Source organism: Pseudopipra pipra, chromosome 19, assembly GCF_036250125.1.
Source record: "Pseudopipra pipra isolate bDixPip1 chromosome 19, bDixPip1.hap1, whole genome shotgun sequence".
Taxonomy (NCBI): Eukaryota; Metazoa; Chordata; class Aves; order Passeriformes; family Pipridae; genus Pseudopipra; species Pseudopipra pipra.
The window spans coordinates 5392485-5420336 of NC_087567.1; the positions used below are offsets into that span (position 1 = coordinate 5392485).

The window sequence follows — 27852 nt, forward strand, 5'->3', positions numbered from 1 at the left end:
AGTCGAGCTGGAATAGCCCCTGCTCTGCCCAGGCATGAAGGACCCGCAGGGGACACGGGAGGAGGGAGATGTGGGGATGGAAACACCACAGGGACAGGTGACATGTCACCAGGTGTGGTGAAGGGAGATGAAACTTTCCATCCTGGTGCTTGGGCAGCGCAGCGGTGCCATATGGAGGGGACACAGGTAATTCCGTCTTGTTTGCACGGAGGACGCTGGAGAGGGACAACATTTAATGAAGTGTTCAGCGGAAGGGGAACGATGGCAATGCTGCAGCTCCCAGCTGAGCATGAAATGTTTGTGACAGGGAGTCGTTGCCAGAGGCACTGCTGCCGTCACACACCCAGCCCCACGCAGCCAGAGCAGCCCCAGGAGCCACTGAGTCATGGAATGTCCATCCTCCCTGGCCTGAATGAAGCCCACCAGGCTTCCTCCTCCTTCCCCACTCCCAGCTATAAGGACACAGGCCAAGAGATGATGATTTTGCACAGCAACTTAGGAAACTGCCAGGAAAAACCTCTCCCCTCCGTGGGGAACCCAGCGACGGGGGCAGTGCTGGTGGTGAAATTAATGCTGTTTGCCTTCCCTGCAATGTATAATTTCTGTGAGATATCCTCATTTCTGCTGCTTCGTCAGGTGCTCTGAGTCATCCTGACCATAGGGGGATGGATCCTCATGGTGGTGTTACTTCCAGTCACTTTCCCAGCTCCTGAGGCTGAGATACATATCATATATATATATAAATATAAATATAAATAAATATAAATAAAATATATAATATATATATATTTGTTCAGCCAAGTTTCACCTCCTTCCTATACATAAATATGATATACATATATATTATATACATATACATATATAACATATGATATACATATTATATACATATATAATACATATTTTTTATATATAATACATATTGTTGTATTTATATATTTATATTTATAAGCACGCTCTTAGTGCCTGGAAGGGTCAGCACAGTGCTCTGCCGGACGGGTTGGAGCTGAACTTTTCTGCTTAGCTAAGCCGTTTAGTCCCTGGACTTGAGAGGGACTTTGTCCCTATTCCCCAGAGGCCATCGGAGCGCCTGATGGCGGGTGTTCCCTTGGGAAGCGGTGCAGGACGGGGGCTGGAGCCGGCGGGGCGGGCGGGTCCTCCCGCCGCGCCCGCCATAGAGCGCGGCCAGAGCGCCGCCGCCGCGCTTCCGTTTCCCCCGCCGCCATCTTAGGCACGGGCACTTTAACCCCCGCCTTCAACCCGTGCCCCGCGCCGCCGCGCAGAAGAGCGAGGCGGCCGCGCTGCGAACCGCCCTCGCGGAGCAGGAGGTGTATTTGTCCCCCGAAGAGGGAGCTCCCGCCGCTCTCCTCCGGAGGTACCGGCGCTGCTGGGGCAGTAGGTGAGTGGACGCTGTAAGGGGGGAGTGCGGCTGCGGTGCCCTCACCTAAGATGGCGGGGGGGCGGGCTCTCCCCCCGATAAGATGGCGGCGGAGGGGAGCGGCGCTCTGGCCGTGTGGCGGAACTCGCTGCGCTGGGTGAGGGGAGCGGGAGGGGACCGTGCGCTCCAAGGATTCCCCCGCCTCCCAGTGACCCCCTATCCCACCACAGAGACCCCTGTCCAGCCCTGCTGCCTCACACACAAACCCCCTGTCTCCCCTCAGCTCGCCCCACCTCCCCCAGCCAAGGCAACCCCTCTCCGCCTTATCACCCCTGCTCATTTTGGGGGTCGTCCCTCCCCCGGTGCGTGAGGGGACACTGGGTGGGCACGGGGTGGGGGTGGTTTGAGGTTACCTGCTGCCTGCCCACCCCTCCAAGCCCCCCGCCCCACCAAGGCATCTGCTGCTCCGTTTTATTGTAATATTCATAATTTCTACCCTCCCTTGGCATAGGAGCGCAGCAGCAAGTCCATAGGTAGCGGGAAGGGCTCCCCCCCCCTCCCTTTCCTCCTCCTCCTCCCCACCCCTTAAGGGGCGGCGATCGCGGCGGAGAGGAAGAAAAGGATGCCACGGAAGCTGTTGTTGCCTTATAAATCTGTTTTTTCCCACTTTCGAGCTCCGCGGGGGTTGCATGACTCTCTGGCGATGAACGCGGCCAGAAGTGGCTACCGGGTCTTCTCGGCCAACTCCACGGCAGCCTCCACCGAGCTGGCGAAGAAGATCACGGAGTAAGTTCCCTCTCTTTTCAAGTTTCTTTCTCCCCCACCCCCGTCGCTCCTCAGGCGCCTCCTGAGCGGCTGGAGAAGCTTCTGGCATCCTCCCGCCTTCCCAGGGCATCTGCTGCCGACACCTTTGCCCGCGGAGGATTCGCACTGGGAATCTCCATCAGCTCTGAACCTCCTGCTGCTCCTCATCCCCGCCGGTTATCCCAGCCCGACCCAGCGCTGGGGATGGACCCGCTGCTTTCCGCCTCTTGCGCCTCTGACACCCGTCTCGGTGCTGGAAAGGCCGGGTTGCAGCAAAGGCTGTTGCTTTTGGGGAGGCAGGAGGCGAAACTCGGCTGAGCAAACCTCGGAGAGCGTTTTTTTAGCAGGTTTGGGAGACGCTCAAAACTTTTCTCTGGCTGGTGACCTTGTTTTTCCCAACAGCTTCCCTGTCTGGGGCTCGGGGAGTGTTCATGTGCACCTCGGGCACATCACCTGCCCTTGCACTGACCAGCGTGGATTTTGGGGAGGTAGGGGAGGTGGGCAGCATGTGCTGACAAAAAGGAGCTTAGCTCAAGGTAGAAGTCTCTTCCTTTTTTTTTTCAACCCATCGATTTGGGCAGAGTTTGACCTTGTCTGGTGCAGGATGGATGTGCTGGGTCCTGCAGAATGAGGGGTGTGACAGCTGGCTCCAAAACGGGGCTCCTGGTGCACAAGAAGAGCACTGGGTTTTCCCCACCTCTCGATCTTTTTGGTTTTGAATTCGTTTGTTTCAAACTGAGGCACTCCCAGCTAAAGGGGCTCTTCTGAAATGAGCATCTGTATATTGGGCTGTCATCTTGAAGCAGGATTTGAGTTTCTTTGCTGCTGTTTCTCATAGGAAGCTGCCCCCCAGAATCGAGGGGGCTCAGTGCTTGTTTGCCTGCTGCAGCTGACAACATCCCTGCTATCCCTTGCTGTCCTGTTCCTGCCTCCAAAGGTGTGCTTACATTGGAAACATGACTAAGTACAGGTGTGCTGCCACCTTAAACTGCAAGAACACTTTGCTATTCGTCCCGTTAGCTTAATAAACACTGTGTTGAATCCTTAGCACAGATTATCTCCACGGAGATGACTTGGCTGTTTGGCTGGGATGTGTGTTGGATAATAGTGATGGACTTCTTTGGGTGTGAGGCAGAGAGGGGAATCCTTGTGTTTGGGAGTAGAAAGCTTTTTTTTTTTGGCTCATGTATTCTTGCTATGTTTGGTCAGTTCTGTATCACTTTCCCTTCAGTGATACAACTCTGAAACTAAAGCCTCTCTATATAAAAAAGTAAGTTTTGCTGCAACAGATGGGAGAGAGTTTTACAAGGCTTGTCCTGTTGCGTCAACACAGCATAACACAAGTCCCCTGAGGACAAGCTCTGAGTTCTTGGGACTGAAAGAGCAAAGGGGCAATCCTTATTCTTTGCTTTTTGTCTTAAAAATAACTCCCTTCTTTTTGAAGATGTAATGAGAAGAGACACGGAGCAGGTTCCCCGGGCCATGGCGCACACGGCTGGCTGATGTTACCCTCTGTGGGCTCCCAGGGATGCTCTGAGGGGGAATGAAGCAGGATCCAAATCCAGAGTGGCCTCCCAGCTGTCTTTCACCACGTAAATTCCTAATAGGGGCGACGTGGGCTCTTTACCTTGGCTCTAACAGCAGGATGTTGGATGCTCGGGTGGTAAGAGCACAGCTGCTGCTTACCTGAGACTTAAGGACATGTATCTTCGTTGTGGGTGCAAAATCTGGAACCATTAACAGCACAGATTTGCCCACAGTAAAAACTGTCCCAAAAATAAAGGTATTTTCAGCATCTTCTGCGATGCTTTTTCACTGACCTCCCCCAGGAGCTCAAGGGCTGTTTCAACACGTCTGTAATACATCCCTTGTTTTTCCAGGTTGCTGCTGCCTTGCCCCCTGTCTCACATCCCAGCCTGTACTTTGCTGGGGAGGTCAGTTGCACCTTGAGGTAGAGTTGGAGCAATCTTATAAGGGTGAGTTCGTCCTCTAATATTGTGCGTTCTTTTTAAAGTTTTTTTATGACCTTTAGTATAAGCAGTAAAAGAACTTTAAAACAACACGCAATATTAGGAGTAGGGCCCCTTGAGACTCCTGTCCATCTGGGCTCTGTTGCTCTTTGCCTGTAGATATAATCTTAAAATCTATACATGAGTAGGCTTATCCTTTTTTAAAACCTCGAGCCTGGAGAGGAGCAATGGGACATAAATCAGGTCAGTCTCCTCACTCTGTTTACTGCAGAACTTCCCAAGTTGCTTTCGTTTCTGGTTCTGAGTGTCATGTTCTGGCACAGTTCTGATCTCTACAATTCCCATTGAGCATTCTTGTCTGGTTATGGGACAGTGACTGATGGTCAGTCTCACTTTCACTTTGGGTTTTCAGAGCTTTGGTTGATATCAGTGTCTGCCAGGGAGAGGAGATGGTGCTGGATTATAAGAACCAAATACCTTGTGAAACTTTAAATAATGAAGATGCTCCTTAGATTTGGCACCACTGAAACATAAATTAAACCATATATTTGTATCTAATAAATTGAGAGGGATGATTTTTTTTTTTAAATTCTTTCCCAGATGGAAAAAGAATTCCTGCTGTAATTAGGACACTTGGCACCTGATTATGAGCTGCAGGGCAGAAAGATAATTTCTGTGGCCAGTGCTGATCCCTAATGGGCCTGTGTGCTACTGGGGGGGAGGGAGGTCTGACAAGTCTTTTTGATCTCCAGAGTCCGACAGATGCATTTAGATCTCCCTCTGACTGCAGTGCTTGGCTCAGAGGGCACAAATTTTACATTCTGCTCACTGCTTATGTGTTTGGGTTGGAGGTGATTGGTGATTGAAGCTGCTAATGCCTCCCCAGTGCTCCTGCAGCTCCGTGGTGGGGAACGTGATACTGTCATTGCCAGCTGTGGATGTGAGTATTCCAGACATTCATTTGCTTTGCAGCATGGAAAATGCCGGTGATCTAAAGATAAAGCAATGCCATGAGCCTGAACAACGTGGAGTAGGGAGGAAAATACAGGGATCTGTGTTCTGATCTCTGGTTTCAGGGAACTGGGTGATGCTAAACCCAGGGTGGTGTTTCCTGTGATCAGGAGGTGAGCCCTGCTTTTGGGTGAGACAAAATATCCAGAGGACTTGCAGCAACCTCCCTCTGCTGAAGGAGGATTTCTGGTAGAATGAAGGAAGAGCAATGTCAGCCTTCCCTTTAGGTCATCTTGCCAGCGTATGAGAGGGTGGCAGAGGGGAGCCAGAGCACAGAGACCTTGGGATGCTGCCCTCCCTCATCCCCAAACCCTGTTCTTGCCTTCTGGAAACAGCTCCAGTGTGGAGCTGTGTGAGGAGGGGAGGTGACACCAACTCTTTTCCATCTCAGAAGATGTGGCAGGAGGCTAGTAGATATTGGGGTGAAGGTGCATCAAAGGATTTTGGAAAGGGAAAAGAATAACCAGCTAAAAAGCAGGACTGTTGGAGAGGGTTCAGGTGGGGAACAGTGCTGGAGTAGGGTGAGCATGAAGGAGTTGGGCTTTGGGATTCTCTGTGCAGCTTAGGGGGAGCACATAATGTAGCTGAGGAGATTTGGCTTGTGTGGAGCTTTCTGTGCTGGCCAGCACCAGCTTTAGGGGAATTTCCTTCACGAGGAGCAGGCTGGTAGGAGGAGAGGAAAATCTGCCTGGTATTTGCCAGTAGTTGGGCTGCATGGCTTCTGGCATGGCTGGAACAAGTGATCCAAGTGGCAGATGAGCAGTAGGGACTGTTCTTCAAGTATCCAGTCGTGCTGGGTGGATGGAGAGTGGTGAAGGAGAGCTCAGGTCGTTTTAAGGATATCTGAACAGACTGCCTTGTGTCCAGGAAGCTGCCATTCCCTTTCCTGGCTGTTCAAGTACTGGGAGATTAGGAAATAGACTCCAGAGCTGCCATTGTGCTGGCTGGACCATGACTGATCTTTAAATAAAGATTTGCAGAAGTTTGAAAAGCAATTCAAAGTCAGGCTGTGACTTGCTTTGACCACGGTTGGTCACGGCACAGATCCTCTGCTCCAGATCCTTCCGGAGTCTGCAGCAGTTCTTGGAGTCTTTAGGTGTGGGGAGAGCTGGGTGTTTGCAGAGCTGAGACCAGTGAAAGTGTTTTGTAACGAAGAGGATATTGCCAAAATAAAATCATACCATAATTAAGGGCTTTGTATGCAGATTTCCCCCAGAAGCTTCCTTCGGAGAAAACCTTACAAATATCTTGGATGCTGGTCACACAGGGGGAGGAGGAAACACAGACTGGGCTGAGGGCCTTTCTCAGTGGCACTGAAACAGGTTTTGATGGCACAAAATACTGCAAGTGCATTTGCCTCTTGAAATTTGATTCAGCTGAATGTGAAGTCTCATTGACTGTCCTTTGTCTCCAGAGTCTGGTACAGTGGTTTCTGACAGTCTTTAGAGGAGCATTTTAAAGTACAATCTAATACCACCTCACAGTGTTTCCTAAAATACTGCAGTGTGTCACTTCCTCATTAAACTACAGGTCACTTCTGAGCTGTTTGCATTTAGATGTGAATTTGAGTGAGATTTTATAAACACTCTTGTATCCACAGCTTAATATCCTCTTGGCACGTGTGGAGACTGCGGAAAGTTAGATCATCTTTTCTGAGCAGTGTTTACAGAGAGAGAGATTCCAGATCAATATAAATTTTTAGTGGCCAATTGCTCTGAGGAGGATTTTTAAAGCCATAAAGAGATGTTTTTCTCTTAGATGCTGTCATGCCCAGAGGAGTTGCTTTAGCGGTGGAAGTGGTGCAAGGATGGGAGCTTGTTTTGGTTGGAGATGTGATTTATCTACAGGACCTAAAATGTTATTTTTGCCAGGAGCATCTGTGTCTCTGCAGGGGTTGTGTGCTCTGGGTTACCTGCAGTGGCACCTTTTTTGTCCTCTGTCTTCAGACAGTGATCAGCAACTGTGGTGGCCCAGGTTCATGTGGTTATGCTGTTAGTCCTGAAGCCACATGCAAACAGAGTCCTTGCTGTCAGCTCAATTCCTCCATCCCCTAAAGCAGTGACCAGTGGGGAGCTTCTGGATGGAGAGAATTTAGAGAGAAAAGAGTTGGGATGGAAGAGGAAAAAAAGGGAGAGGTGGTGGGAAGGGGGAGTTTATCTTTGAAGTTTGTGGCTGCTCCCAGCCTATGTGGTGGGTAAGGCCATGCCCTGCCCTTGACTTCTGAGCAAATCTCCCTTTTGATAAAAGTGCTCTGGAATTCAGTGCTTTACAACAGGAGCTGCCTGAACAGTCCCCTCTTAATTGTCCTTGGACAAATCAGTGTTTATCAGACTCCTTCAGCGGTGATATCTCAGCTAATCGAAGCCTTCAGGAAGGGCTTTAGTGGAAGGTGTGCCCCTGGGGTGCACATACCTGAACTGCTTTGGGGGAGCTGCCTGTGGGTCCTGCTGTGCCTGGGGCTCATGGGACTGTGGAGCTGCAGGTGGGGCTGATCTGTGACTTTCATGGGCAGTTTTATCTCCTGCCCTTCCCACTGCCACCCCTTTTGTTTAGGCAACAGTTGGGATTTATTGTCTGACCAGACCAATGCACTGCCTCCCATTCCTTTAAGGTGGCAGCTCTCTGCTGTCCCTTCTGCTGCTCTCTGCACACAGGATTGAGGAGCTGAGTTGTTCAGTGTCCCTGTTGCTGTGGAGCAGCAAACTTGCCTTTAGGATTTCTTGTTTCAGCAGAACAGAAACTGCATTGCTGCTGTATGGCCTGAATAGGGGAGCACTGGGCTCTGTTTTTTTCTTGCTGGATACATCATGGAAACATAGAGTTGGAAAAAACCTTTAAAATTGAGTCCAACTGTTAGCCCAGGACTGTCAAAGCCACCACTGAACCATGTCACCAAGTGCCACATCTCCATGTCTCTTAAATCCCTTCAGGGATGGTGACTCCACCACTTCCCTGGGCAGCCAGTGCTTGACAACCCTTTCAGGGAAGAAGTTTTTCCTAATATCTGTCTAAAACCTTCCCTAGTGCAACTTGAGACCATTTCCCCTTGAGCACCACAAATCTGCTGGTTTTGTTTGCCACCACTTAGGACTGAAAGTGCCACTTTGCAGGGGGTGTTTTGCTGCAATGTATCTGGCTGGACTGGTTTTGAAGCTTTCCTTCCTGCCATGAGATTCAGGGCTGACTGAGAGACTTGCACGGTCTCACTGATGGAATTTTTTCCCCCAGTAGTGAGGTTGGAACCTGCTGTCTGCAGAGAAGTCAGGGTGCACGTGCCTCCAGAGGCAAGACTTGCCATGCAGTTGTGGAGGAGCAAGTGTGAGTCATTAAACATTTCACCCCTCCACCAGCTTGTGTTGTGTGTGTGTGTGATTCTTGAGCTTGTTTGGACTTGGATGCCTTGGCAGCAAGGCACTAAGCTTAGTGGTTGTAAATGCCAGACTATCATTGGAAGGAAGCAGGATCCCAACTGGCAGCATGAGCTCCCACCTGCAAAACTCACCTTTACTGTGAGTCTGTCCCCGAGGTGCCCAGGATTGCCTTGCTTGAGCAGCTCTTTTTTGAAGATACTGAAGGTACTGAGGATTCCTTTGCATTGCAGCTGCAAGTTTTAACCCAGGTGGGCTGAGAGAAGCCAAATTAGGGATTTGGGAGGCTTCCCTGCCCTGGTGATGCTGCAGTTGGTACCCGAGCCGGGCTGGGTACAGCCTCACACATACAGTTCTCAGTTGTGGGAGTTTACTCACCAGCCCCAGCCATTGCAAAACGTGCTGCCAGACACACGATGGGGAGTGTGATGGTGCCAAATACGTGCTTTAGAGCCAGCTAAGCAAACACATCCCGTAGCATTGGAGTGTCTGTTATCACAGCTGTCCTGGGCACATTCTCCAGGCCAGCTTCCAGCTGGGACCTCCAGCTTTGGCTCTTGGCTGAGCCCAGCAGTAGCTGGTGGGACAGAAGCACGCCAGGGTCAGGCTGCCTCACTCAGTGAATCCTGAAAGAAAACCAATCTTGGTGACAACTGAAGTACAAGGCTGAGTCTGGGCACAGAGATATAGAGGGCCTGAGTGTAGAAGTCTGTAAACCAGGGAAAAGCCAGCAACAGATGTGGACTTTCATTTAGGGTTAGTCCTGATATGCCAAATTTTGGCCCGTGTCCAGGTAAATACAGTATGTGTGCAGAGAGGAAACTATGGCTGTAATCAGCATGGTGAGCAAAGGTATTTTTCAGGCATAAACTGTTGCCTAATCCAGCGTGTGAGCAAGGCCACTGAGCAGATCCCAGGAGAGGAGGGGTTTACCTGCTCCATCCTGCCCAGTTTGAGCAGCACATCTGTCCCGAAAATCTCACTGGTGCGGAGTCTCGCAGCTGAAGCTCATGGTTAAAGCACAAATGCCTTTAAATACTTACTAATGGATTACTTGTCAGCACAGTTAAATACTGAAGTGTCACCTGAGGGAGAAGTCTGCCTTCTGGAACCTTTTAAAATGCTCTTCAAAGTGAATCATTAGTATGCAAGAAAGAAATTTAAAAAAAAGAGGGGGGTGACTAATCTTTGTTTTGATGAGTGTTGTAGACCTGACATTTGAGAAGAGGAAGGAGTAATTTAAAAAAATAAATTTTTGAAGTTAAAATCTCTTCAGTCAGCTGAGTTATTTCAGAAGGAAGGTTTGGGGAGAGGTAAGAAAGAGAAAGATGTGGGAGTCAAAAAAAAGTGACTCAGATGCCATTAATTGAGTCTGAGTAAATCATTCAACTTCAGTTGCACATCAAAACCTGCTCAAGGTGGCCTTGCACAGGCTGGCAGGGTGTCCTTTTCCTGCAGGAGAAACAGCCTGTGGTCAGTACAGGGACTGGCTCTTTGAGTACAGCAGTGACCTGCTGCAGAGTGGTGTGCGCCAGGGCCCTCCCCAGGGATGTCAGAGGGAAGGAGGCTCCTGGGGAAGATGAGCAGCCTGGCTGGCTCACTCAGCTCCCTTCTGGGCAACAGTGTTTTTACTGGTGTGTAATGTCTGGTCCAGTCCCTGGTTTGGGTCACAAACTGCTGAGTTTCTCCATTTTTGATTTCCTTTTTTTTCTCTCCAGGCGTCTCGGTGCTGAGCTGGGGAAATCTGTGGTGTACCAGGAAACCAATGGAGGTGAGAGAAATCTTTACTTTGAGGTAATCTTAGAAATACTGGGTAACTCCATCAGCCAGACCTGTCTAATAAGTGCAGTGATTCAGCTGTGATGTTACAGCTGCTCCTGGCAGTGCTAAACCTTTGTGTCTGACCTTGGACAAAGCAATTAAATGTGTTCCTTGTTTGCCCCTGTTATCTTGTTTGTCTGCCCATCAGCAAACTCTCCTTTGGAGCCCTACCTCAGGTGTTGGCTGCTGCCAAATCTTACTGACTCCTATGCTTAGCAGAACAGCTCCAGGGTTAGAAGTAATGCCCTGCTTTCTAAGTGTCTGCCTTGTGAACTTTTAAATTATCCCCTTCCTCCAGCCCTCCCCTGCCACAGGCAGGTTACAGCTGCCCTAGCAAGGACTTGTGCTCTTGCTTTAAAGAGTGAGAATTCAAGGCTGTGCTGGGGAACGTAGCTCTTGGACCTTGGCTGAGAGTCATTTACTGTTTCAAGACCTCCATTACCTTACTGGCAAGAGAGACTAGAACCAGAGAGCTGATGCAGGTGGGAGGAAGGGATGGAGGATTTATGATAGTGCTGCTGCTCTTGCAGCCAGAATGGGCCACACTGTGGGTGGTTATGGTTGGGTTGGCTGGTGTGTTCATGTTCATGAGAGCTCGCTGCCCTTTGGGGTTGGTTTTAAATCAGGTTGCTTGCTACAAGGTCTGAAGTCATTCTTCATCACTGCACAGCACATCAGTCTGCTCTCTGCTGAGTCCCTTCAGGTAACTGCCAGTGCCCAGGCAATTAGACTTTGAATTCCATAGCTGTGCAGCTATTTCTCTCCTTTTGCTTATCCCTGCCCTCTAGTTCACGACTGTGTGGGATATGAGTGGCTAAGACAGGTGCTTGGGAAACCTGGAGTCACTGCTTTGGCTTTGCAGAGCTGCTTGGGGCTCAGCTTTTGCAGCTGAGTCAGGGACTGTAGGAATGGTGTTCAGCAGAGACCCAGACTTCCAGCTCATGTCAGTGTTGAAATGTCTGGACCTTGGTAGTGAAACTGGCGAATTCTGTGTGCTGCTGGTGTTGCCTTGGGCTGTCCAGCCTGCATGGAGCTGATCCCATGCTCAGCTGTGAAAGAGCAAAATGCAAAAGAGCTGAGTTACCTTCTTGGTAAGTCCTGAAGGTTGTTCTGCCTTGGGTGGTTCATTGCTCACTAACAAATGTTCTGTTGACAGCTTTCACCACTCCATGGAGGAGTGAAAAGGATCTCTAATTGAGAATTAGGCAATTGTCTTCTAAACATAAGAAACAGCTATTCAGCCTGCTTTTGCTTTGTAAATTCAGCTAACTCACTGGTATGTCGTGCCAGCTCTACCCAGGACCAGCCTTTGGAAAATCTGCTCGGCTCATCTGTGTGTCTAGTGGGTCTGTGTGCACAAAGGGCAAGGGAGCAAGTCCTCATCTACCCTGACCAGGGGGCAAGGTTGCTGCTAAAACATGGTGTGTTGTCACTGTCAACCTGATGTTTGGAAACAAAACTGACTCTGTTTTCAATCCTTTTCAGAAACAAGAGTTGAAATAAAAGAATCTGTCCGGGGACAGGATATCTTCATCATACAGACGATCCCCAGGTAAGGGACTCGTGGCTCAGTTTTACACCCGGGATGTGCTGTGAATACCTGGGTCAGCAGAGGGTTGGATGGTTTGCTCACAGGATAACCAGTGGAACTCCTGCCAGTGCTGTCATTGCTTTGACTCACATCTAAGACCCCACATAGTGTTAAGCTGTTGACATTCCCAGAGGATCGATTGTGCCACAGCAAGCTGAGACTCTTCCCATCAAATAGCTCCAGTGTGTCACTTGAGGCAAGAACAAGTGTGACTGATGGCTGCAAGTGAAACATCCCTGCTCTGTGTGTGGTGGCCTTTCAGGCTCAGTTGTTTGGTGATTTCTGACTGGCATTTCCATCCTGGGATGGCTGATTTCCTCAACTACCAAGCAGCAGAGCCAGCATCAAACAGCAGCTATTGCTTTAATTACAGGCTGGATTATTCTTGCCCTTTCACTGTAGTGATGTGAAACTTAGCTCAGGTGGAAGCCTGCATTTTTTACAGGTATTTTTACAGTTCTTGATGATGGTGGGCCTTTTTTGTTTTTATTTTGGGCTATTCTAGTCTTGGAGTAAGAGAAGTGCTGCAAGTAACCAGGGGGCTAGAAAAACAGCTGTAACCCCAGGAACCTTGCTGCTCCCTGGCTGAGGAAGAGACTAATGATACAGCACTGGTGTGGTGGGAAAGGAGCCCACACATTAAATGATAACTGCAAAACAACCAACTATGAGTAGGGGAAGCACTGTTTTCAGAGGTAAGGTATTGTTAGGATGCCTATTGCACAATTAGCAAAACAAGAGTATTCCTGCTCTGACAGCTTTTTCCAGGTTACTAAATCCTGCTCAGATTTTGGAGATCCCAAGAAGTAATAAGCAGCAGAGCTCAAGTAGGTAGCAGAAATAGCCTAGAAACAGAATTTTTCCTTGCTTGCCGAAGGAATAGAGGCCTCTGAGAATTCTAAGTTCATTTCCTCTTTGTAATGCTTGGCCTGTTGTTAAAGAAATCAGTAGGACTACTAGGTCAGCTTACTCCTGGAATTCCTCTTGCAGGCAGGAACATTTTCCTAGGGCTCATCTCTTTCCAGAGAGATGCTCCAAGTGTTTTCTCCCCCAGGGAGCAACTAAATCTCCACAGGACGAAAATGCCCTGCTGTAGGATTACCCTTCTGGTGAATGGTGCCATTCTGTTGTCCCTTCTGAGGAGTTCTCAGAAATGCCTTGTAACTGAGAGCTGTGTAAACACGAAACAGGTCGAGTGTTCACAGGGAGGTAACTCAGAGCATTAGGGACAGCAACAGTGCTGGGAGGAGAAAACCTCCCCTGCTTTTAACTTGTCGATCCCCTTGTTTTTCCATTAACTGAATTTGGCATTGTGGGCCAAGAAATTGGTCCCTTTTTAGCCAAAATGTTCAAGGCCCTCCAGGTGAGGAGCCACTGTTGTGCAGCCAAATCATCTTTTATTCCCAAACTGCAGCTGTGCCTTGCTGCATTGCTTGAGAGGACAGGTTCAAGGGCATTTTAGTTTTCCAGTAGGTTTCAGGGAGCTTTTCAGGAGAATCAAAACAGCAACTGTGTGGAATAATCTAAGAATAGGACTTCCACACTCAGCAGTGGTTTGAAAAGAAAACAAAATATTAGGACTTGGTAGGAAAGGAGTAGAGAGGGGAAACAGCCTTGTTATGCTGCAGTGTGAATTCACAGTCTGCATCTTAAATGCAGGAGAGAACAGAGAGACCTGAATATTTGATACAGGCTCCCTGTCCTAAAAGCCTAGAGCACAACAAAAAGGTGACAAAGAGGTATCATGCAAGACTGTTGGTGTGTGGACTGGCATTTGTATGAGGGGAAATTCAAGTAGCTTATGTTTAGGTGGTAGAAAAATGAAGAAGTTGGCGGTTTTGTGATACCCTGAAAGTGAAAGGAGCCTTTTAGTGCTGAGTGTTGGTGCTGGTTGTTGCAAAGTCCATTGACAGTGTCACATGAGGTGTTTGCTCAGCCTCCAGAGAAGGAATGTCCAGGGATGTCCTAGACAGGGATGGGGAGCAGCAAGGGAGGCTCCAGGCTGCTGGAGGGGGGTGGTAAGTAGGGTGAGGGGGATTGCTGAGCTGCCTCTAAATGTCCTGGTAATGAGCTGACAGTCCCCATGTGAGGTCTTGGCTCAGCCTTCCCAGCAGTAACTAAATGGGAGCATGGCTGCAAGGCAGGAGGTGGGGAGGGCAGCAGGGAGGCTGGGATGCTCTCCTGGTCCCTGTTTTGGAGATGCTTTGGCTGGGGTTCCACCACAGATGTTATTTCCCCCTGTTATTGCCCTTGGTTGGGGTCAGTGCCCCTTGCAGAGGAGCAGAGCAGTGTGATGGCTCAGCATGAAGCATCACCTCAACAACTTCCCCAGGCCACCCACCCCGGGCCCTGCTGGAGTGACAGACACACCCACCCCTGCCTAGTGCCTGTGCCAGCTGGTCTGCAGGAGCTTTCCAGAGCCCAGCATGGAATCCTGCTGGAATACTGAGAGAATTGCTCCTCCTTGAGTAACTTCAATAGGGCTGCCACGGTCCCACAGCAGCACCAGGACTGCAGGTGCCTTTTAAAACCTTTCTCCCTGTCTTGTTCTTTTATCTGCTTTCCATGTGAATAGATATATATATATTTTTTTTTTTTAAGGGGTAAGTTGAAAAATAGTGATGAAAAATAATGCATTTCTTGGATGAACTTTAAATAGGCTTAAACTTGACCACTTTGTTTTTGTATGACACTGATAGTAGCATCTCTTTCTTCTCTCCTGGCCCCACTGGCACAGCTAAAACACCAAAAGGAAGAAACAGTTCTTTGTTTGCTCGTTGTCCTGTGTGGCAGGGGGCTGTGTTTTATGTAATTCTTGGCTGCGTGCTGCAGAGCCAACAAAGCTTTCCTGTGTGTACATGGCATTGTGGTGGGGCCAGCGGGAGAACAGAGACCCAGAGCCTCACAAATGAAGAGGCACAAGTGGAGGTTAATTTCCAAAGGAAGGGAGAGCGGTGGGGAGGTGGAAGTGGTCAGAGGTTTGTCACGGGTCAAGTCTCTGAGCAGTTGGAGAAGCTGTCTCTGGTGCTCAGGAGGAAAACAGGTCCTGAGCAATGTCTGGGCAATGTCCAAAAAGCTCTGCAGAGCTTTAGGCTGCTCTGTGCTGTTTATTCCTCTGCTGCTGTGTGGAAAGATGGCCCAGTCAGCCCCAGCATTGCCCTCCTGACCAGCCTGGGGATGTGGTGTGTCACTGGAGGCTGCAGACTCCCAGGCAAGGGTGTCTGTGTTGCAGGAGGATTGTCTGTCCCGCTGTCTGAAGTGTCTGTGCGTGTTCTTCAGTTCCCAAATGGTCTCGAGTCAGTCTGTGACCATGCAGACAGTGTCTCTTGGTGTTGGTTTTAAGGAACTAAAGAGGCTTGGGGTTTTCTTCCCCTTCCTAAAATGAATTAAAATGCAGACGAATACACTCCTGCTGGGCCATGCCAGTAATCATGGTGGAACAAACTGAAAATGGGATATTTCAGTCTCATGACCAGTGACTGGACTCGAGGAAACGGCATGAAGCTGAGTCAGGGGACATTTAGATTGGATATCAGGGAAAGGTTTTTCACCCAGAGGGTGGTTGAGCACTGGAACAGGGTCCCCAGGGTGGTGGTCACAGCACCAAGCCTGTCTCAGTTCAAGAAGCATTTGGACAACATTCTCAGGCACATGGTGGGGTTGTTGGGGCCAGGAGTTCGACAGGATGATCCTGGTGGGTCCCTTCCAACTCAGCATATTCTATGATTCTTCTGTCTATGTTGCTTTTTGGTTTTGGTTTTTTTTTTCTTTCAAGAAACAGTCCTTTAGCATTTCCTGTGCTGTTGTTCCTTCCATCTCTAGATAAGCTGGAGAGTGTGGAGATGCTGACTTCACTGAAGTGATACGTGTGGAATCTGTATGCTCCAAAATGCAGTATTTCTTAAGGCAGGAAAAATAACCTGCCTTACATTGTTAAAAAAGAAAAATACCCTAATAAATCCAGTGTGGATGAAGTTGTGTTGGCTGCATGTGTGCTGCTTCTTTAAAAGACTATTTTATTTCAAAATACACTGTATCAGGTAATATTTGTTCCAAGATAAATTTTAAAGAAATCCTTTTTTTGCGTGATGATGGAGGGAAATCATCATGTACCTCGTGTTAGAATATAAAATCAAATTCCAGCCCCCAGCTCTTGAGTGCTGGAGTCGTGTCCTGTACATGTAAGAGTTGATTGTAATGTGTTGTGGTGTGGTGGAAGGAGCTGTATGGCTGCAGTCTGGGTCTTGCATACATTAGCCTAAGATGTAGCGTTATTTCCTTGGAACTTTGACAAGAGGTCTGAGTATAAATGGAAAAGGAATTGCACTGGAAGAACACCTGCTAATACATGGAATTGTTTTCCAAATGTCCTAGAGATGTGAATACTGCTGTCATGGAGCTGCTGATAATGGCGTATGCACTGAAGACTTCCTGTGCCAGGAACATCATCGGGGTCATCCCTTACTTCCCCTACAGCAAACAGAGCAAAATGAGGAAGAGGGGCTCTATAGTCTGCAAGCTTCTGGCTTCCATGCTGGCCAAGGCAGGTGAGTGTCACAGGGAGGGGCATCCAGGGGGCATATCTCCTTCAGTTCTTCTCCCATTAGATGTGGGGATGTGCTGCTGAGCTCTTGAGCCACTTCAGGGGAATTGATTTTCTTCAGCTTTCTTGTGTTTCTTTGTAACTCACACCTGGGGAAGTGGCCTAGAAGTGTTGTAGTGAAATACAATGTCAGCCCAGTGCTGTGACACTGCCTGCCTGTCTCTATGTCCTTGGAACTTTCTACATCCATCTGTTTATGATTATTTTATGCCATGGCACAATAGTCTGAGTAACAGCTAAAACAGTCTGGAAAATGGAGATATTCAAGGAACTCCAGCCACGTGGGAATATCTTCCATAAACTGTTCTCTTCTTTTTCCCTTTAGGTTTAACACACATTATCACTATGGACCTTCATCAAAAGGAAATCCAAGGCTTCTTCAGCTTTCCAGTAGACAACCTGAGAGCATCCCCTTTCTTGCTTCAGTATATACAGGAAGAAGTGAGGTTACTCTAGTTCTGTATATATCAACTTGTCTTAACTCATCTTAATATGGCAGCAGCATTGAGCCTCTCCTTAAGTAGAGGTGGTCTTGTCAGTCTAGGTCAATCCTTCTGTTAAGGAATTCTTTCTTAGGGGGGAAAGTGGGAAGATGCTACACTGTATGATTGTACCTGGATGGAAATTCAACTCCACCACAATCAGGAGAGGAGCTTGCTCTCTGTAGAGTTAGTGCCACTGCAGAGATGCTGTTTGTGCTCCTGACTAAACACATTTAAAATTGTGTTCCACTGCCTCCCCTTACCCCGTGGGCAGTGGTGGATTTCTGACTGCTCTGAATTTATTGATAGACTTTGTCTTGGGCTGAGTTTGGGAATGCTGAGCTGGGGGCAGAGCACAGAGGTTTCATTCTCCATGTGCAGAAGCTGATGATTTATTCCCACATGGTGAGAACAAGGCTTCCCCATATGGGGAGGGTTAAACACCATGAACATTCCCACCTTTACAGAATACACAAATACTGGTGTTGAAAGCAAGTGCAGCTGCCTCGTTCTCTCTTTCAGAGAGAAATGAAGAATGAAGATGTGGGTCTGGGGAGGAGGGTGGGCATGATTATTTAGCCATGTATCAAACCAGTTACTAGCAAGAAGGTCTTTCTTTAATTAAATAACCTTTTATCACATCCAGATTCCAGATTACAGAAACGCAGTTATTGTAGCCAAATCTCCTGGTGCAGCTAAAAGGTAAATGGATGCTTTACTAGCTGGTTAAAATTAAACTGGAAAATACCTGAGCTGGTGGGAAATACACCAGGGAAAGTATGGGAGGGTGGGAGTAAACTCTGGGGGTCTCTGCTGCTGCAGAGCAAAGGGGTTCACCTGGGGTTAGGATCAGACTTGCTGCTTGAGTTTCAGCAGTGCCTGACTGTCTCAGAACGGAGATATGTGGAGGAATACAGGAGGCCCCACAGTGGAGCCAAGGGGTAGAGTGAACTTTAGGATATTAAGGACAAATGAAGAATCACTTCCAATGAAGTTTCTTGCTGGGGAACAGCCACAGAGGTGCAGCTTTTGCTTGCTGTTGGCTCTGGGAGAGACTTGGTGGGCTGGGCTGTGAAGCTGCATCAGCCCAACTCCTTCCTGACAGGCTGTTTGTCTTGCAGGGCTCAGTCTTACGCCGAGAGGCTGCGGCTGGGGCTGGCAGTGATCCATGGGGAGGCTCAGTGCACGGAGCAGGACATGGATGACGGGCGTCACTCCCCTCCAATGCTCAAAAATGCAACTGTGCACCCTGGCCTGGAGCTGCCCTGTAAGATCAAGTTTCTCTGCTTACCCTTGCCGGGGGGGGAAAGAAGTTTGGTGGGAAGTTTCTCTTGGTTTATAACCAACCTGGTGGCAGTGGGACCAGTGGAATTTTTCTCGTGGAAAGGTTGATATCAGCGAGTTGTAGGAGAAGTCACAGGGGAAGGTTTTTATTTAACTCCTTCTGGCCATGCAGAGCATCAGTATTGTTCTCCTTGGCTGTGCCTGCTCAACAGTGTCAGACTGACAAACCTCTGATAAAGGTGGTGCTTTTACAGTGCTCAGCAACAGAACTCATTGAGCTAATGAAACAAAAGAAATGCAAAATTGCAGGTAATAAGGGAGCTGCTGCTCCATTGTGGAGGGGAGGGCTGGCCTTTATCTCCCCCTTCTGCTGCAGCCATTGTCACTACTGGAAATTCTCTTCATCCTGGCAGCCAGGTGATCATGTTCCAGCATCTGTTTTAACAAGGTTTTGAGGTTTGTGGTGAATAGTTTCTCCAAGAGCATTGCTGAGCTGTTTCCTGAGCTCCTGCCACTGATTGATAAGCTGCTGATTTGGGAGCAGACAGCAAAGGAGAAAGGACAAAACCTGTGTTCTGAGAAATACCATCTTCAGGATTGCTTGTTTTCCTACAGCAGTCCAATAACAACAGTAGAATTAAAATACATCTATCTCTCTCTGGAGGATTTAAGCTTTCTAGGTATGTGGTGGTAGGACAGAAGTTGGGATCAGTGACCGTGGGAAAGGCTGTGTGCTGCTGTGTGTGGTGAGGAGCTCTCCATCATGCAGCCAAACTTAATTACACCAGCAGAGGTTGGGGCTACTGATAAGCCTCTCCTCTTTTGAAGTTTGGGGAGAACATCCAACCAGTTTGTGGGCAGCTTGTGGAGGGGAGGCAAGTAAAACTGCAGGCATTTCACATCACCCCAGTCGTTGCTCACTAGAATACAATCAGTTAAACAGTGCTTATGATGCTGGTGAAACTCCTCTTGGGCCTTCGGGGCCAGGTGGGGTTTGGCAGTGAAGTGTGGGACTTCATCTTGATTGCCCCCCCCTTCTGACAAGGGGATTTTTTTTCATGCCCTTCCAGCAGAACAGGAATTTGCATGGTTGCTCTTACCTTTTTCCCCTCCCCTCCTACTCTGAAGAGGATGCTGTCCTCCAAAATATCACTAGCTGACATTTGTCTGCTACTGAGGCATTGATGGTTTTGTGTTTTTATTTCCAACCATATGTCACTTCAAGGAAGCTCAGCTGTGAAAGCTTGTGCTGCTGGAGAGCCCTGTGAATGGCAGCTCATACAGAAATGTGTCCTTGTCCAGTTTAGTTATGATTCCAGGGGAAAATTGTTTTCAGTCCTCAGCTATCCAAACACAAACTAATTTGCTGTGTATCACCACTTTCTTATTTTATCTCCTGCACAAACTGGGCACTTGACCAATGACCTCCCTGCATGCCTAAGGCACAAATGTAAAACAGTCAAGCTGAGGCTTGGTAGCTGTCAGTCGTGGGGTGGATTGTGGGGCAAATTTGTCCAAAACTCTCAGTAGGAAGTTGATTTTCTGTCCAGTTTTCTAACCTGACGAATACCCAGGTTTGAGGGAGCTAGACTCTGTTACTGGAGGTGCAGAATTCTGAGGTAATCCCTGTCTGAAGGCAGTCTGTAAGCTTCTAGTGCATCCTGGTTGTGTGTCAGCCTCTGACAGGGAGCTGTGCTCTGCCAGACAGAGCTGAAAATGCAGATGGGGTTTAGGGATGGCAGTGCTGTGAGTGTCTGTACTTACCCTCTCTACTGTGCTTTCTTTCTTGTCCAATTCAGTCATTTGAAAAGCATCTTCCCACCTCAAATGTCACATCATACCAAATCCTCCATCAGCTCTTCCTTCCATGTGCCATCACCAGCATTCCTGGTAGTGTGAGCTCTGAGGGCAGAGTGAAGCTGTGCCCCTGTATGAAAGGTCAGACATGTGCTGCTCACCCAGAGCTGGGTGCTTCCTTACACCAAAACTGTCCCAAAAACCCTCTAATTGCCAAAACAGAACCAGTCTGGGTCTGCCTGGCTTAAGAACCCTGGCCTGGATCAGGCAGGTGGGGAGACTCCTGGAGAGTGGCTGAGACTTACTGTGGAGCATCCTGCTCCAGGCCACAAGCAGACTATTGTGGAGCATCCTAGACTGGGCAGTTCAGGCTCCAGGCAGTTGTGTTACAGCCAGGAGAGAGGTGAAACCTGTGTCTGGGAGCAGCCCCAGAGCCCCACAGCGATGGCTTATGCTTTGTGCCATTCCTCATGGGCTTCCTAGTGAATTGGCTGGGCTCCTGTGTCCTGGCATGCACCTTGTCTCCCCATTCTGGGAGAGATCATGTGCCTCTAATTAATGAGTGCTGTGCAGTGTAATGGCTTATTTATTGTCCTGTGAGTGTGGCCTGATGTGATATTGTGATTCGTGTGGAGCCACAACAGAAAAATGCCAGAAGTGCTTCTAATTGCACTTAAAATGCTGTGCTCGAGCAGCAGCAACAGCCCACGTCACTCCTGAAAGCAGAGCCTTTGAGACAGGACTTCACTCCGGGGTTATTCCCTTTGATTGTGGGCTTTTGTGTCTCAGAGCTTGCAGCTGGCTCAGGGCTGTGCCTTAAATGCATGTGGACTCTTTGCATGTCTCCTCGTCCTGGAGAGAAAAAGAGCGGAACACCATCTGTTAAATCATTTCAGTGGCTCTGGAATTCAGTACTTTATTCAGAGCTGATGGTTCAAACCTGGGGCTCAGCAAACTGCCATGAAGGAAGAGAGTTTGGGGGGGAAAACTGGAGTGACCATAGGTCCATTCCTCCTTCCCTACCCCCATCTCTCCTGTGTTTAGGCTGGGCCCAGGGATGTTTTCTGTCCTTCCAGGGCTATCTCTACACAAAACAGTTCATTCTTTGAGCAGCCTTTTGCTCACAGGCTCTGTTGTAAATGCAGCTTTACAGTTCTTGGTGATTATCACTTTAATGCACACTGTCAGCTCCAAACAGAATTTATTTTAGCGTTTCTTAACCCATTTTTAACTGCTTAATTACAGCAACAGGTTTACACACCTGGGAATGCTGTTTCCTCGTGCCAGTAATAATCTTGCCTTTAACGTGTGGTACTTAAGTATATGTTACACACATCAGAATGAAAGTGTTCTTTGATATTCTTGTTTTATAAAAATGGTGGTCTGGTTTTTTCTCTTTTATTTCTCCTCCCCCTCCAGAAGCTACAGATACCACAAGCATCTTTTCTGACTCTCCAGAGAAAAGTCAGCAACTCTTTAACCTGAACTTGTACGTGATCCAAGGGGTTACACCAGGCAAAAGTACCACTGTGGCTTATTTCTGTTACCCTCTTTTGTCTACATATAAACAGAGGTTTTCAGTCTGGAAGGAAAATGCCCTTTATTATTTGAATCATTTTTCAAGCCACCTTCTCGTAGCAGTTCTGACTTGCACATCTTGATATGTCCAAAGATTTGGAAGAAGAAACTGGCTGCAGTAACCTTTGTGTAAACTCTCATCACGTCGGAGCAGTTCTCTTGAGATTTGATGTGGTTGTGGGTGGATCTTTGGCTTGCAATTTTTTGTTTCTGTTTTTTTTTTGCAGAGAAAATTGAACAAGAAAAAGGGAGAACATCTCTTTAAGATCCGGGTAGGTCGACACGTTGCCTACCATTCTTTAAAAATAAAACAAAATCGAAATACAGCTTTTTAAAAACAGAGATGCAAAGCACTGATAATGTTGCTAGTTGCCATGTTAGCCTTTAAGCATAGTAAGTGTCTGCTTCCTTTATGGAATAGAAGGATACTGATTTGCTGAAACTTCATGTCTCTGTGAGTAAAATAGTGTTGAATTTCAACTCTCTAGTTCTGTTCACCATTTTTGCAGAAAGATTCCCCCTAACTTGGCTGTTGTAACCAGAGATGGCACTCATCTGTGGATACACATGGAGGATGGGATGGCAGCCAGGTGGAATCCTTTTGATACTTCCCAGCTCCCACCAGGAGCTTTATTACTGTCCAAACTAGATAATAAACTAATAACTAATCTAAGCAGGTCGGTAGCGCCTTGTAATTGAAATTTATGATCTGCTTATCTCTTGTGATGCTTAATCTGCATTTATTGCAAATACTCATCCTTCTCATAAGAATGTTTTCCCTTCAGGATTAGAGGTGACTTTGCATTTGATAGGAGACTCAAATAACCATGCAAGGGAGGCTGGGGAGTCTGTGCCATGAAGAGCTATTAACTCTTCTGTCCAAGGTAGCTGTGACTTTAACTGCAAAACCTGGCAATGAGTGATGGAACTTTGGTCAAAACAGAACTGTTGGACACCTTTTATACAGTTTTGGTAGGTTTATGGAGAACCAGTCTGTGGAGTAGGTTGTGTATGTGAAGAACAGCTCTACACATGAATCTTCAAAGCTGTGGTCCTTAAAATTGCTTTCATCACATCCCTCAGTGTGACTCATTCACTCAGCTGTGCTTGCACTCTAAGCATTCCCAGGCACTGATGAGATGTGGGAATACTACTGGATCAGCCTGCTGTGCAGGATGTGGAGTTTCATGCAGAACTATTTTGATCCAGGAGGGCAGAAATCAATATTCAGACAGGCTTTTTGATGGGCAATGGCTTCTGTTCTCCTGCTGCTCAGGTATTACATCAAAGTAGGTTATCTTAAAGCAGAAAAGTCTTGCTATGTAGGTTGTCTGAAACTCCTCAGCACTTGAGAAGCCTCTGTGGTCAGAATCCTGGCAAGACCTGAGCTTACAAAAGGAGGGGTACCAAGTGCCTTGGTAGGACACTTTGCTGCACTCCCCACAGAGAGTATCAGATCTGGGAGGGGGGTGTGTGGAGATGGGCCAGGTAAGTGTTACAAAATGCTGGGTGTTCCTCTTTGCTTCAGTGGTTAGATCAGTCCAGATTGTCACCTGTATGCCCACCACAGTGTCCTTTCCATGCTGGAAGTTTTTGTTCTGTACAAACCAGCACCCTGTGGCAGTGACAGGTTTGGCTGATGGACAGCAAGTCCCTGGCCTGTATCAGAGGCCAGTTGCTCTTTGATGTAAGTCTGAAGGCTGTGTTACATCTGGACACTCTCAGTGCATCCTGGTTCATATCTCTTTATGTATATACTGCTGCTGGAAGTTTGGCAGGATGTAGTTTGGCATAAACCAGGTCAGTGCAAAAGCAGAGTCAGGAGGGAGTGGAACCTTATTTCCTAGTACATCTCTTCACTGTGTCAGGTAGCACAGCTTGTCAGTGCTACCTTGTCAGATCCTTTTGATCCAATTGCTGGTTGCACTGAGCTTGTACAACTGTGTTTCCACTGGATTTTGTCCTGCTCTTTCCATTAATCCACTTAAAAAGAAAAAAAAATCAGCGAATTTGCTTCTGCAAACTTCCTTAAGCTTTCTTTGCCTGAGCAGGTGGTATTAATGTTCTTAGACCCTCTGAAAGAGCCTTGTGTGTTTGTTGATGTGAGAAAGCAAGAGCTGCAGTGCAAGTCTCTGATCCTGCAAATGGATTGCTGAGTCCAGCAGGTGAAAAGTTGCAGCTTGTAAAACACCTGCCCTTTGAGAGGTGCTGGTCAGAGAATCCCATTTGTGGGATCATCCAATCGTGACCTGTTTTCAAATCTTGTTCTGGGGGAAAAAGAAAGTCACCAACATGTCCCATAAACCAGGTGCTGCTTTGTAGCTCTCCTTGCACAGGGACCTGTTAGATTGTTGGATTTGCTTGCTGTCTCTGAGGTCAGTATGAGGTCCCCACAGAAACAGAGTCTCCTCATTGTGCAGCAGTGCTGTTCATTTAAGGAGGAAGATGATGGTTAAACCAGTGCTTTCCCACTGAGGTGGGTGTCAGGATCATGTAAAGCACATCTGTGTCTGTGCACCAATATAAGATGTTTAAGGGTTCAGCCTCTTGTGTGGTGGAGCTGTTGGTGTTTGATTCAAACCTCACTGACCTGGAGTCCTTTTTTCTCTTCTTCTTTAGTGATGATGGCCAAGGAGAAACCGCCAATAACTGTGGTTGGAGATGTTGGAGGAAGAATTGCCATCATAGTGGTATGAGTGTGACAGGGGCAGTTGGGGGGTGGCTTCCTCACAGCATCTTACCTTGAGCTGCTCTGTCCCTGAGAGTAGGAGGGGGATTGCTGGTGTAGGGGTGGGAACATGATTGTTAGACACTGTTTTCTCCAGTTTTGCTGGTGGCTTCGATTATTTCAACTTGCTGTTGAAAACCCTTTGTACTTCAGCACTTTAAGCCCTAAAATCTCCTTGCTCCCTTAATTCTACAAATGTCAGATGTCTGCAAATACTGAATAAATCCAGGACATGCAGAGTAAACTCCTGAAGTGTTTAAAAAAAAACCAAAAAAAAAAACCAAAAAAAAAAAATCCAACAAATGAAAAAGAAAACTTGCTGAGCTTCTCATACTTGCTGTGCCAGGCTGCAGTGTAAGCAATCAACATGCAGCTCCTACCCCCATGAAAAAACACCTTGCTGATGATAAGCTCTGTGTGTGTGTGCATGTGCAGGGACTAATTTGTTTCCAAGACACAGTATTTGTTCTCCACGCTAGAAAAAGGGTCCCTAAAATAGGGAAATGGCATTTGCAGATTAAAGTCATGCACCTGGGTGTCCTTGCTTCTCACCAGCAGCTGAAGTAGACAGGGATTATATTTTTCATCTGTGTGCATGGCCAAAGCTGCAATACCTTGCAGATCCACTCCTGCCCTGCAGGCACTGTAAACTTCTGGTTTTGAGGTTCCTTCTGTTTCTCCTCAGGATGACATCATTGATGACGTGGAAAGCTTTGTAGCTGCTGCAGAGATCCTGAAAGAGCGTGGAGCCTACAAGATTTTTGTGATGGCAACTCATGGGCTCCTGTCAGCAGATGCCCCCCGTCTCATAGAGGAATCCTCCATCGACGAGGTGAGCCTGCCTTCTGCAGAGGAGGGGCTGGCTCTGATGACATCCACACTCACAAACATGTTCTTCCCATGCCACACAGCTCATCTCTGAAATCACTGGTGTAATCAGGTGCTTTCAGTTAGCTGGTTCTTCAGTGGAACAAAAAAAGTGTGTGTGATTAATACTTGTTCAGATCAGGTCTGCTTCCCTGAGTATGTTTTCTCCCTAATGCAGGTATTAGTCATCCCTGCATGGACACTTCCCTTACTGCAGCTGGTGGTGTGTGGCTGCCATCTCACTGTGCAGCCCTTCTCCCTGCCCCTCTCCCCCAGCTGCTGAAGGGCTGCTGGGACATCAAGAGGACAAGATTTCACACCTCACCCTTAGTAACAGACATGTCAGATCCTGTGAGCTGAGTGGACCCATCAGCCTGTGTGGAGGTGGCTGTTGGAGAGTGCTGGTTATGCTGGTCCCTTCAACAGATTGACTCTCATGTAGGGGAGACCATTAATTTCAATCCCACAAGGATTTCTCTCCCTGAATTGTGAAACACCAAGTGCACACCCCTCCTGGAGCTAATCCAGGGTGGCTTCTCGGGGAGAGCGAGTGTTCCAGTGGCACAGCTTTCTTTCCTTTCCATCCATAGGTGGTGGTGACCAACACAGTTCCTCACGAGGTGCAGAAGCTGCAGTGCCCCAAGATAAAGACTGTGGATATCAGTTTGATCCTCTCGGAAGCCATCCGGCGGATCCACAACGGCGAGTCCATGGCTTATCTCTTCCGCAACATCACTGTGGATGACTAGACCTGGCTCTGCCCCCGTCCTGGGTTCCACGGGAGAAGGAAATGTGCATGAAAAGGCAATACCATAAAATATAGGCATAACACAACTGTTTATTTTTGTAGGAGCGTGGAGGTTTTCAGGGTCTTTGAGCCGTGAGATCTAATAGAAAAAAAGTCAACCTGACCAGCACTTTACAGTTGAATAGAAGAGGCCACTGGCAATGGGGAGGGTTACACCTTAATTAAGAGAGGTGGTGTTGAATTTTTAAGTTCCTTTAATGATTTTTTCTTTTTTTTTTCTTTTTTTTTTAGTGTGTTATATCTCTTGCCCTGTAGGGGTGGAAAGAAAAGCTAAACAGAAGTAGCTGTCAGCTTACGAGAAGGGAATAGAGACTGTTCATTGCTGTGTGGGCAAGCAAGAGCAGCCTGTGGGGTTGTTTCTGCCTGTGGCTCACCCGAGAGCACAGAAGGGAACGTTCTGCTGGCAGAGCTGAGCAGCACAGCAGCTCCTTGCCAAGTGAGTGGCCTCTCATCTCCTGCACAGCAGAGCAAGGACTTTCATCAGAACTAAGTTAGCGGAACATCCCAAGAGGACAGCTTAGGGCAACCCGTTCGCAGGGCTACTCACATCCTTGTGTCAGGGAGCTGGGAACAAGCTCACGTGTCTCCCAGCAGAGCAGGGAGTGCTAGTTAATGTGTTGGCCTTTTCATTTTGCAAGCTTTTGGATCATTATTGTTCTTCAGTGACAAGTCACATGAGGGTCTTGGTCCTCACTTGAACACTTGTCTGCACTGCAAAGCCAGGCACAATTTTTGGAATTGCCTGGGGCTGACGAGTTTGTGGCGGAGTCTCGTGGGGAAGGGAAGTTGGAACAATATCTGCTTCTAATGCAGCTGTGCTCTCCAAAACACTAACACCAAACCTGCAATAAAAAGTGTGAGGTTTTTCAATTTCGGTGCTTCCTGTGAATGCTGTACCCTCTGAGCAGCTGCTGTGTGTGTTCAGTGGGGCTCTTGGTGTAACCAGGCTCACTTGGCTTGCAGCCTTCTCCCACAGAGAAGTAGGACTTGCTGATCACTCCTGTCTTGAGTGATACTAATTTTTGGGTGGAGGGGACACTTGAGGAAGGAGCACAAGATGCAGGTGGAGGGCTTTGTCTCCAGGATGATATAAGGATAAATTCCCAAACTGTGATCTTCCCCCTTGATGAGACAAACACACTCCAGTAAAACCTACACTGCTTTCTAGCCTGCTGATGTGAGGAACAAATAAAAGCTGCTGGAAGCAGTTGCTTCAACAGCCTAAGAACTGTTTAGTTTTGCTTATCCTTGTTCTACCTTTCTCTTCCACTCCAGCATCTAAAATATATATGGGGCCAAGGGGCTGGCAGTGACTGAGCAGGACAAGCTTTGAACACCAGGCAGACAAAGGTACCTCAGCACGGAGTGGTTGGATCAGCGTGGATTAAACCTCCAAGCCACATCCCACGAGGGGTGTGCAGGGCTGGATGAGGTCTCAAAGCTGTTGATGGGTTTCCTGCATTTTCAGAGTACCACAAACAAATCCCAGCTGTACTCTGTGGCCACAGTGTGGCTCCTCAGCCTGGTGGGGTAACACTGCTGTGCTGCAAGTATTGAAAGGATCAACTGAAGCGTGTGAAGTCCTTGTAGATGTTTGTGTGCCCCCTTGTTCCAAGCCAGTACCAGACCATGATCTCCATCCTGAAAGCCAGTGTTAAAAATGTGAGAGGTATTGCTCTTCTCTCCCCTTCAAACTGCTTGTCAGACCTGCCAGGAGCAAGGCCAGGGCTCATTGAGGGCTGTTGGCCCATTCAGACCTGTT

The 27852-nt window shown here is 48.0% G+C and overlaps 1 protein-coding gene across 8 annotated transcripts; it reads left to right on the forward strand.

Annotated features, from left to right (window-relative positions):
• The first annotated feature begins 1230 nt into the window (after window positions 1–1230).
• PRPSAP1 (phosphoribosyl pyrophosphate synthetase associated protein 1) lies at window positions 1231–26960 on the forward strand. Of its 8 annotated transcripts, none has more exons than XM_064675781.1 (11): window positions 1231–1399; window positions 2053–2164; window positions 10250–10302; window positions 11838–11904; window positions 16318–16490; window positions 16872–16987; window positions 17675–17730; window positions 18150–18295; window positions 24307–24377; window positions 25101–25247; window positions 25873–26960. In XM_064675781.1, the coding sequence occupies exons 2-11, from the start codon at window positions 2082–2084 to the stop codon at window positions 26029–26031; spliced, it is 1071 nt and encodes a 356-aa protein (XP_064531851.1). In that variant the 5' UTR covers window positions 1231–1399; window positions 2053–2081; the 3' UTR covers window positions 26032–26960. The 8 variants fall into 8 exon arrangements, with proteins under 8 accessions (XP_064531851.1, XP_064531848.1, XP_064531847.1 ...); XM_064675778.1 differs by having other exon boundaries at window positions 1358–1375; XM_064675777.1 differs by lacking the exon at window positions 1231–1399 and adding an exon at window positions 1425–1535.
• The last annotated feature ends 892 nt before the right edge of the window (window positions 26961–27852 follow it).

Coding starts and splice junctions, on each gene's coding strand:
- PRPSAP1 (XM_064675783.1), top strand. CDS start 5,027: ATGCCTCCCCAGTGCTCCTGCAGCTCCGTGGTGGGGAACGTGATACTG. Junction 10,166..10,249: donor GGGCAACAGTGTTTTTACTG/GTGTGTAATGTC, acceptor TTTTCTCTCCAG/GCGTCTCGGTGCTGAGCTGG. Junction 24,378..25,100: donor GAAGAATTGCCATCATAGTG/GTATGAGTGTGA, acceptor GTTTCTCCTCAG/GATGACATCATTGATGACGT.